Here is an 11730-nt window from a genome sequence, read left to right as displayed (position 1 = left end):
ATACAGGAGTTGCTTCCCTTCAACTTCAGAAATCTCTGTCTATAGGTAATGGAGATCACTGTGTAGAAGATTGAAGAATAGACCTATTATTTTATTAATCCGATTTCTTTATTTCTAAAGCATCAAATGCTTATGCGGCATTATCTTTATTTTAACACATTTAAATGCCCAGCAACTTGAATTTGCCTTTATAAAACATTCATTAAAACCCATCACATGCAGTAAGGTGTGCATAATGCCACTTTAAACAATAAAAATTGTGCTCATAGGACATCCGCTTTTGTTATACAAACGTACTAAATTTATACGTAAAAGTGATATCCTTTATTCTTAACAACGTGGCCTCACGGTAGCAGAGTAGCAACATGTTTTTAGTAGTCCCACTCTTTGACTTCCATTACCTCAGATTAAAATGTACGAGTTATATATCATCATCTTGAAGAGTGCTGTCCTCACAATCACAACAATTATGTGAGGCAAACCGAGTCTGATAGTATGTTGCTTGGTTGCGTTATATGTTCCCTATTAACAAATTTTATATAAAAATTTAATGATATAGTCCTTGTGTGAAGAGTACCCAATCTGCAGTATGTTACTGGTGTATTTGCGTTGAGGTCTTGAGGCCTTACAATTTCAATCAATTTGCATAATTCGATGTTAAAGGTTAAATATAATGTTGAGGACATATAAATGTGCCATCAGAAATGTAAAAGATATTGCCGAAATATTGAAGGTGTTAACTACTTAAAGGTTGTAGTGTCTTAGAAACTAGTAGTGTGGCAGTCTTTTCATACAAATAATCTAAACATCTTCAAGACAATAGTTACTAGTTACGAAGTAAGTGTTTCGCTGTATTCTTTAATGATCAAAATATACATAATACTTCTTCAGTGACATTAACAGCTTACTTTCTAATGAATATATTAAACGTATCTTAAAACGAATAAACAACCAGTATGTACGTGTTTGCTCTAATCATAATTACTCCACAAAAGGATAACAATGCTGAATATAAACGTTTTTTAGAATTTTTTATTTATTTGCAATTTAATATTCTATACATTTCGTAATTTCAAAACTAACAGAAAAGCATTAGCGCCAGCTGCCATTCATTTATTAAGTTAAACTCGAAAGTTTTACTTATTTTCTTGCCTTTTCATCCGCTAAATTTTAATATTTGTCCGCCTGTCAAAAGCCAGAGATATTAATGTGATACTAGTAACTACACATACTTGTTTAGTACCCAGAATGTAGCGACTTGAACATATACTACCATACATCAATGCATGTCTCTAGAGACAACTCCTAGTCTCTGGAGCTACTCCAGATTTCGAAACCCTTCCAGATATGGTCAAAATAGTGAAATATTTTAAGTTCGAACACTACCCAGTCAACTTCTTTGATCTGTCCTCAACTTCTTGAGCTACTCAGGTATCTGATCTTGGCCAGACTCATAACTATACCTTTATGTAGAATATGTCTATATTCCATAGCCATACGGACTCAAACTAGGTCGGAAACCTTCCACATTAAACATGGTTAAAACTGATATTTTTCAGCAAACGCTGTCCGGTCATCTTATAAGATCTTTCACAGCAATTTGTGCGCTACACAAGGTACCTAATCCGACCAGGACCTATACATGTACTGATTATATATTCCTTTATATTTCCCGTTAAGTTACAATGGTACCGGAAACGCCGACATTTTTCCATACACTGACGCCTGAATTCATGTCGGGTGTGTGACGTAATTTAATGTGTGTCGTTGCAATAATGCTTTTATTTAGTTCAGTATTGTCAATCTTATGCAGACTAATGAACATATTCATAATATTTACATTACATTTATAAGTGTAGATAACTGTGTAAAAGAAAGGTTATTATCTTTGCATCGTTCTTTAAGCAAAGAATATTGCGCTCCTAAGGTCGCGCAATATTTCTGATGCAGAACTCGCGCATATTTTCAGATACAAAGCTAAAAGCCTATACTACTCGAAGTTTCATGTAACTAATTAGCGTAGCAATTTCAAAAACGTTTGTTTTACTGACTCGAAATTTCGACTTAATAACTTGAAATTTCTAGTTAGTATCTCAAAATTTCGAATATGTTACTCAAAATTTTGACTTAATAACTCGAAATTTCTAGTTAGTATCTAGAAATTTTGAGTTAGTAAATAGCATACAACTGGCACTAATGTTCTACCATAGAAAATATAACATGTTATTATAAGTCACAAAGAAAAATGTAATTAAACTGTAAGTCGACAATTATAATAACATTGTAAGTTGACAAATGTAATAAATGTGGTGGACGGATAGCTCAGTGGTTTGCACACTGGCCTTCCAATCCTAAGGTCGGGGGTTCGATCCCCGGCAGCAACTCGGGAATTTTCAGAAACGCTTTTCAGTGTTTCCCAGCCAACTAGAGGTGTACTGGTCAGGAACCCAGGCAATCCTTGCGTGTATCAGTGCTATACACTAGGCACGTTAAAGAACCAGGCTGTCTATTCGCAACGAGCTAGGCTAAGTTAGCTGGACAAGCCTGTATCTGATTTCTGATCTCTCTGTCGTGGGGGCTTTGTCTCACTCTGTCCCTCTGGTCAGATCGCTCTGTGTCTGTACTAGTAGATGATGAATTATGCGCCCTGTGTGGCTGCATTTGAACTTTGTAAAGCGCCTTTGAACGTGAAATTGATCATGAAAAGGGCGCTATGTAAATCTGGTATAATAATAATAATAATAATTAAAATTGTAAACTGACAAATAAGAAAAAAAAATTAAGCTGACAAACATTTTGAGCTATTAATATATAATATGCATATATTTGCGTTTGAATACATATGATATATTCATGAAAGACTTCTGCAAACACATAGCTAAATAAACATAAATTCATTATCACAAAACATCCAAAGTTTCAGAAAATACAAGTTCACTTAAGGTTTATGGTATAAGAATACTTACAATATATGTGTATGATGTGTATATGTATAACTGAATGATCAATAAAAAATAATGTTCACCAGGACAACCATCATATATAATCCATCTGTTATGTAGACCGCCTAGTTTCGAAAATCAGCAACTCGAGGCAGAAATGTAATATAAACACAAGATGAATTTATAGATGCCATCACTGTACACTGATTGAAAACAATAAAAATTGTTGTTCATCTTGTAAATAAAACTTATAAACCATTTATTGTTTTTGTTGGGTGTGTTTTAAACAGAATATTATTGTCAAAAAGAAATCAACGCCTAACAGAAGAACAGAAGAACTATCACAAAAACAATTGCATAAAAGTATCTTTGAAAATGTATAGGATTGTTATGAAGGTTGTCTTCAATATTTTTCCGTTACAGCTTCTTTTTGTTGTAGTTTTACATAAATGATAAAACCAGTTATATGAATTCAATAATAATTATTGATATACCTGTTTTCATTTCGGAGAAAATTTCTCGTATATACTAATATGTTACAGAAATTGAACCATTTTGTAATATTCTTTCAACTGGCAACTTTTTCTCTTTTACTGTACACGATGCTTATTTCATATACAACAAATTGAAGGAAACAATAAAAATATGGGTATCCAAGTTATTTTTATAAGATATTGAGACTAATTACTTGGATTACGACTCATGTTTACAAACATAGCTAATTTCTAGACTAAATACTTAAAACAAGAGCTGTCCGTAAGACAGCACGTTAGACTTTTCTTAGTGCTTGACTCTGAATAAGAGCTATAATTCTAAGTTAAAAGGGGGCATAACCCTGTCAAAATTCAAATAAGAGTTATGGTGTAGACTTTGACAGTAAATAACTGTTTTAATTTCCAAGTCAAAAGCTTTGATAGTAACAGAGATATTTGACTTCCCACTTTTTCTATTTTATAAAAAGCTTTAACCAAAATATTCTAAGTTAAAAAGGGGCAAAACACAAAATTCAATCAGAGTTATGTGGGATTGTTTCTCCTGGTGAAGACTTTGATAGTATATAACTATTTTATGTTTCAAGTCAATAGCTTTGATAGTAACAGTGATATTTGACTGTATCAAAAACTTAAACCAACGGCGACGCTAATGCCGACGCCGGTGTAACATTAAATATTGACCACGTTGAAAACTGACCCCGTTGATCAAACTTTAATGTTGAAATGTTGACGGGTTCAATTCTCAATGTTGAAAGGGACCTTTCTGATAAAAATTTAATGTTTAAATGTTGACGGGGTCAATACTCAACGTTGAAAAAGGATCCATGGGGTCTATTTTCAACGGGGTCAGTATTTAATGTTACACCGGGGCGAGTGCAATGGCTATACTTTTCTTCGAACAGTGGAGCTAAGATCTGTTTTTTATATCTCTGGCAACAATGTTTTTAAGTATGATTTCATTCACATATAACAACAATAAAAAACTAAATGTATCATTGTAATAAGCATAGAAATAAATAACGTTTTAGTGGTCTTTTTTTTAAAAAAAAATTTGACACAGGCATTTCCGTTATGCGTTGCATTTTCCTTTCCTATAGACAGAAAAATAGAAAAAAGTGGAAACTTCACAGGTCGCTCAACACGACAAAAACGAAAATGTTGCAGGCTCGGTTTGATTGAGCCTGTTCATGGACGGTAGTGGAAATACATGCTACCGTCCACGCCCTCTAGCCCCGGGTTGAGCAGAACTCAACATTTACACATGCTATAGAGACATCCGCAGATGTATTCAAACGGCGATGAACTACTTTCTAGGATTTTGCTATCTAAAACATTTGCACATCTAGTTTGTTTCATAAAGCAAAGTGACGATGCGGCTAACAAGAATTTAACTCAGATGAGAACAGCAAACATCAGACCGGCAAATGCGCAGTAACAAGTCTCGGAAATGTCCTTAACTTCACCAACTCGATGCTTCTTTTATATGTGTTTCTGTTCGTCTGCTAGCAACGAAATGCGTTATTGTAACATGATATTTTTCTCGGTTGATATGCGCGCCAGAGTATTCAACTGATATTTTCCGTAAAGTGTTGACCTTTGAAATGATTTGTTAAATATTGCTGTTGTTTCCTTGGTTCTGGATCCGGGTGTTTTGGCCTGCCTGAGGCATGTTCGCCTTTAAATCCTGTATATCTTGCAAAATGGTCCGTACATCACGCTGAATGAATTGCAACTCACGGGCTTGTTTCTCTTTCTTGAAGCTTTTGAGTTTGGATAAATCCAACTGTTCCAAGATAGGTGCAATGGGTGTGACAACTACAGTCCCATCTGAAGTTCCGCCTTCTAGCATGCCCACACAAACATACTCGTCGTCTTCGCCTTTCATAAAAACTAGCGATCCAGAGTCCCCAAAGTCCGCAAAGTCACATGTTCTGCCATTGGCATCTGGTACTGACCTTACCTCTAGCTGGTTGTATAGTGTAACTTCGAAATTAGTTTGCACTTTGAGTTTATGCTTTTGAGTTCTTACACATGTTGTCCCTTGTTTCATTAAAAACTTTCCAAAAGTTTTGTTTGTTTTACACCCGAATTTGACAATATCGTCGGCGTTTAGACGTGAACATCCGAACGTTTTCCCAGACTCAAAGCGCAGGTCCTGCCCAGCTAATATTTGCAAATAAAAGAAGACATTTAGGTTAGATAATTTAACAAAGTTCAAAAATGAAAAATTCCAAACATATCTTTGTATAGTAGACCAAATGAAATAAGTCTTTATTTGATTTATAAGTATCTGCTAATTACGTTATTTCTGCACATTTGAAAAAAAAACATGTTCTACAGTTGTACTCATTACTTCATTAAATCATATTTGTGCAAGTATCTATATATCCTAAAGGGAATCCAGCTATTAAAAAGATCGTGTGCTTGATTGTTTGTTAGTCCAATTTGAAAATTTTGTTTCCCCAGTTTATTTCATGGTGAAGTTGCAAATTTTATTACATTTTCGCTTATAGAAGTTCTACAATGTAGATTTTATTGAAAATTTTCGCAGTTCTTATAAATTTACATATTTTCAATTATATGGCCAGTAAAATGTATGGATCCATGTATGCTATTACTTTGAATTGTTTGACATTAAAACTTTTCAAAATTAACCTTAAGAAAGAGCAGGGTTGACTGTTTTAAATTTAATACATATTTGATAATAGATTCCGTCAATATTTATGCTATACGTACAACGGCTACCAGGCGTTTTCTATGATTTCCTGATAATTGACGTTACTACTACGAATAACTATTAAGACGAGAGCCATGTTGGACATGCTGCACCCTATCCCCCAACCCCAACCTCCCCCTACGCCGAAACAACGTTCCGCTGCAGTTTCTCTCAACGTGTAGAACGTGCAGTGACTGTGCAAAATTTGGTTTAACACTGCGGACAATATGTTAACTAAACAAAGGAGATACTTCAAACAGTAAGCAAAACAGAGTTATAGTTCGTGTACATTGCACTTTCTCTGAATGTCTTTTATCTTTGTATGCAGATTTAATAAATTACCTTGAACACTTAAAGAGTTATGCTCTGGAAAGTAAATTTAATGAAAGGTTATTAGTAACAAGAGGGTCATGATGACCCTGGATCGCTCACCAGAGTAATATGAGCTACATGTTTCAAATGTCAAACTGATGGTTTTTAGAATTTTTTTGGAAGATTTTCTGATGTACAATCAAGTAACCCCTGGGTCGGAGCCAAGTTTACCCCGGGGGTCATGAATGGAACAAAGTTTGTAGAAGTCTACTAGGCAATGTAATATATCAAATATCTAAGATCTAGGCCTTCTGGTTTATTTTTAGCAAATTTATGAAGATTTCCCTATATACAATCAAGTAACCCCTGGGGCTGGGTAAATTTGATCCTGGGGATCCAGATTTGATTTTTTTTTTTGTAGAAGTCTACTAGGCAATGCTACACGTCAAATATCTAAGATCTAGGCCTTTTGGTTTATTTTTAGAAATTTTTTAAAGATTTTCCTATGTAAAATCAAGTGACCCCTGGGCCGGGGTCAATTTTGACCACGGGGGCCATGATTTGAATAAATTTTGTAGAGGTCCATTAGGCAATGCTGCATGTCAAATATCTAAGCTGTAGGCCTTCTGGTTTATTTTTAGAAAAATTTGAAGATTTTTCTATGTACAATCAAGTAACCCCATTAGGCGGGGTCAATTTGATCCCGGAGGTCATGATTTGAACAAATTTTGTAGAAGTCTACTAGGCAATGCTACACGTTAAATATCTAAGATCAAGGCCTTCTGGTTTATTTTTATAAAATTTTTGAAGATTTTCCTATGTAAAATCAAGTGACCTCTGGGGCGGGGTCAATTTTGAACCCGGGGTCATGATTTGAACAAATTTTGTAGAGGTCTACTAGGCAATGCTACACGTGAAATATCTAAGCTCTAGGCCTTCTGTTTATTTTTAGAAATATTTTGAAGATTTTCCTATGTAAAATCAAGTGACCCCTGGGGCAGGGTCAATTTTGACCCTGGGGTCATGATTTGAACAATTTTAGTAGAGGTCCTCTAGGCAATGCTACATGTCAAATATCTAAGCTCTAGGGCTTCTGGTTTTTAAGAAGAAGATTTTTTAAGATTTTCCTATGTAAAATCAAGTGACCCTTAGGGCGGGGTCAATTTTGACCCCGGGGTTATGATTTGAACAAATTTAGTAGAGGTCTACTAGGCAATGCTTAACACCAAATATCTAAGCTCTAGGCTTCTGGTTTTTGAGAAGAAGATTTTTAAAGTTTTTCCTTTCTGTTGCCATGGCAACCAGAGTTCTGCATGGAATTCAATTCTTTGAGCAATTTTTCAAGAAGACTATCCAAGTACCATCCCTGTGAAATTTCATCAAAATTGGCCTGTTGGTTTAGGAGGAGATGTTGTTTAAAGGAAAGTGTGGACGGACGGACGGACGACGGACGGACGCCGGACGGTGAGCGATCATAATAGCTCACCCTGAGCACTTTGTGCTCTGGTGAGCTAAAAATAGGAAGACAAACTTAGTTATTCCTGTTCTCTGGTCAAAAGTTATAACAAAATCGCTTGAAAAGGTTTTGAGATTTTACTCTGAATAAAAGTGTTATGAAACTAAAAATTAATAAAAATAAATAAATGATGATAATTAAAGATGTAAGCAAGTTTTAGTTCTTGAACACTGCACTTCCTCTCATCGTCCTCCATCTTTCTACATACTATAAAGAAATTCCATTCAGCAATTAACACATATTTCCTGGACAAGTTAATTTATTTATTGGAGATATTTCAACAACTAAGCAAGGGAGAGTTATTGTTTTTACACTGCTTTTTTGTGTCTTTTTACATTATTTCAAGTTTTATCAAAATGTAACTAAAAGTTTAGGAAGTATGCTACGGACATGCGGGTAAATCAAATAATTGGACAGAATTAAAAATAGGCATGGCAGAAGGTGTAGTGTCTTCACACTTCCTTTCTATATTTATGAGTAAATAAAGGAAAATAAAGGAAGACCATTTAAAAAGTAAACAAGGTACAGTTATAATTTCTGAATACTGTACCATTTCTCAATAACCTTTGTGATTGTGATTGTGTAAAGGTTTTACAGAGCAATTTGTGACTGTATAATGTTTAACAAAACAAACCGCCTTTTCATAGTTTTGGATGTATGCTCGAGGAAACTGCTACGTACGCATAGAAGCACAGACAGAGACCATCACTATATCTCAGCCAAGGTGATTTAAAAGCACACTTTAAAGAAAGTCTGACCATGAATACAGTTAATGGAAATATGATGTATTTTTTTCAAAACGTTATGACCGGACTCATTTTACATATAAAAAAGCATTATTGATAACTATAAACAACAACATTATCAGATGTGCTCATAGATGCACTTTTTGACAACAAAGCCATAGTCTAAGATCTTTTATGTGTTTTCTTTCTACGACACTGAAATACAATCACTGTAAGTTTACCTAATTATAACGTAATACCTTGTGTTTGCGAAGGTGGAAAATCTCCATTAGTTGGGTGTCTTCTTTCTATTTGGAAGAGTGCTACTTCTACTCCAGTACCACCGTTGACACCTTCTTTATACACAGCTTGTACAAGTCGGCCAATCACATTAAGTGCATTTTCTGGCTGATTTATGGCTTCAAACTCTCCAAAATACGGCCAATGCAGAATCCCTCCCTTTTCCTTCAATTCTTCTAATTCTAAGTAATGCAGCAAAGCATGGGCACAGGTAAACCCACACAAGCCATATTTGGGATGTTGAACGAACCCACCCAATGTTCCTGACATATGACTAAATTCAGCGCCTTTGAGTTTGTCCCGTGAGATCTTGCATCCCATTTTTATATGTTCATGCCGCTCATCAGCTCTAGGAGACGTATATAAAACGAAACCACCTTCCCTTACGTCGATTGGTATACCGTCATAATTTGACTGAAAAGGTTCTTCGTCAGTTGGTATGTAGTTCTTTGCTGGGACATACAGTGCAATACAGGTTTCTTTCCCAATCTTTCCTTCACTTTTTTCATACCCTTTCGAGCGCACAGGGCTTGCTCTAATCAGTGAAAGGTATTTATGCTTTTTCATTAACTCTGCTGCAAATATGTCAAGACAGCGTTTTACAGTCTCTATTTCTGAAACAGACAATTCCGAGTCACAGTTTTCTTTACTGTTCATTACTAACTTCCCTTCAGGGCTGTATGTATCTATCAATCTTATTTCGACCTTACAATTGTTTCTAATTTTGGTTTCCTCGCTCTTAGACAAACTCTCCTTGACAAACACGACAAAGACTATTTCGTTCTCGTGTAACATCTGGTACGAAGAGTAAACGTGCACTATTTTTCTACTCTTACTTTTAATGTACGCACAAATGCAACGGCACAGATGCAAAAAGAATTTATCTTTTTTTCCAAAGTGTTCACATAACCTATTCAGAGCGTCTTCCGTCGGCACTGAGTTGTTCTTCAACAAGACGTCTGCAAGGTTTAGTGCCTCTTGTGATGTTTTGCAAAGACATTGACTCCATGCGTTATCATCTGAAATTGAATAAAATAATACGAACTTTTAAATATTTTGTCTCAAACTGACTGACCTCTGTACAAAAAGTTGTTTATCAGGTTTAATTCAATCATTAATGACAACAACATTTTCAACATGAAAACTGAACCGATAACAGAAATATATAATGTCTAAGGTACATACATATACCACAAGGAAAAACTTTTGATACAGTGTTGCTTTACGTTACATCGATCAGTGGATATTACATTGCCACATGAGAAGAATATCGAAAATTTCGACAAATAAAAATATTTGAAGCCAAAACAAAGACCGGTTGTTTCGTTTGCATTTTATGAATCAAATATATTTTGCAAGGTGGTAACAATATAAGCTAAAAAGCATTCCTTACCTTTTCTTGAAAATGTTTTAGGAGACACAGTACTACTTGGTGTAACCAATGTTTTAAAGTGCAACTGGCCGTTTAGTTCGCCTTCCCCGCCGAGGATTTGTATTGCTGCAAATGATCGCATCCATTCTTTAATTTCATGATAGTCTGACGACGACGAAACATTCCAGTCATCTATCAGAACCATTATTGATGTGCCAATTGATGCAACCTGGGTAATGAAGTTTTTAAGTATTTCATTTTTCATCGTCACATTGCACAAATGTACATGCCTGAGGTTCTTCAGATTTGAGATATTTATGTCATAGCTTTCATTTAAATCTACGAGTCGAAGCCTAAGATACTTAAGATGTATGAGCTTTGAAACTGTTTCCAGAAGAAAATGTGTGTCAGTGGCATTTGTATGACCCTCATAATCGAATCTTTCGAGGTTATGTGCATTTTTCAGGCATTGCAGAAAAGATACGAGCGCACTTGGAGGGTCTAGCCATTCAATTACACAATGTTGTAGTTTTTTAGCATTTACATGTATGTTTCTGACATGAACTTTATCTAGCATAAAAAATGTGGGCATTGACTTTTCTGAAATCCTCAGATCACAACCGGCACAGAACTCTGAATGGTCAATGCACTTCATGGTATTGAATATTATTTGTTGCAGTTTGAAACGTTTCTCAAAATTAGACATCAATTCCTTGAGTACATCATGTGAAGCGACGATTCCAAGCAACGACACACCTTCTAAATTGTCTAGTTTCGAAATGAGATTGGTATCAATGCTGCTCAGAGACATGTCCCATAATTCTAAACATTTGAGAGTCGCTTTCGAATTTTGCAGAAGACTTTGGAGTAATTCGTTTGGTATTTCTCCCCAGATGTACAATTTCTCAATGGAATATATAGTCTGAAGACCTAAAGCTGCCATTATGGAGTCTGCCTTTTCATCTTCAATCGTCTTCTCTTTTTGAATGGTGACAGATTTGATATTACCTTTATTGGCTTCTATAACACGACTAAGAGCAGTCGTGTACTTTTCATCCTCACACTCTTTATCGATGATGACATCTTCCAAATGAAAGTTATCAAGGTCATCGTGCCCGTTACAAATGCTCTCCTTCGCAGATTTTACTATCATATGACAAAAATCGTTAATGTAATTGCGTTTCTCAAGAAAGATTCCATAGACATTTGATCTGTACTGGTGAATAATGGTGTCTGTCACGAGTATGTTCTTTGTTCTTTCCACAAATATTCCCATACAACTGGGAGAAAATCCACTCACAAAGATCAAAACGGTTTCTAGTTGAAGGATGGTTTCTAAGGAGGCGTGATTTT

At 35.3% G+C, this 11730-nt stretch overlaps 1 protein-coding gene across 1 annotated transcript; it reads right to left on the bottom strand.

The window, feature by feature from the left end:
* Window positions 1-1012: 1012 nt before the first annotated feature.
* LOC128548343 (uncharacterized) lies at window positions 1013-11653 on the bottom strand. The gene is made up of 3 exons (XM_053522884.1): window positions 10399-11653; window positions 8966-10024; window positions 1013-5599 (listed from the first exon to the last, which is right to left on the bottom strand). The coding sequence occupies exons 1-3, from the start codon at window positions 11651-11653 to the stop codon at window positions 5046-5048; spliced, it is 2868 nt and encodes a 955-aa protein (XP_053378859.1). The 3' UTR covers window positions 1013-5045.
* Window positions 11654-11730: the final 77 nt, after the last annotated feature.

Source organism: Mercenaria mercenaria, chromosome 14 (genome assembly GCF_021730395.1).
Source record: "Mercenaria mercenaria strain notata chromosome 14, MADL_Memer_1, whole genome shotgun sequence".
Classification (NCBI taxonomy): Eukaryota; Metazoa; Mollusca; class Bivalvia; order Venerida; family Veneridae; genus Mercenaria; species Mercenaria mercenaria.
Note: the sequence above shows the minus strand (reverse complement) of the source record. Positions and strands in the feature narration are given on the sequence as shown.

What these genes read in the sequence shown, in the direction of transcription:
- LOC128548343 (XM_053522884.1), bottom strand. Translation starts at nt 11,653, where the DNA reads ATGGGAATATTTGTGGAAAGAACAAAGAACATACTCGTGACAGACACC. An exon ending in TAAAACATTTTCAAGAAAAG is followed by an intron (nt 10,025 to 10,398) that starts GTAAGGAATGCT and finishes ATTCAATTTCAG; the next exon opens with ATGATAACGCATGGAGTCAA. An exon ending in TCCACCTTCGCAAACACAAG is followed by an intron (nt 5,600 to 8,965) that starts GTATTACGTTAT and finishes TGCAAATATTAG; the next exon opens with CTGGGCAGGACCTGCGCTTT.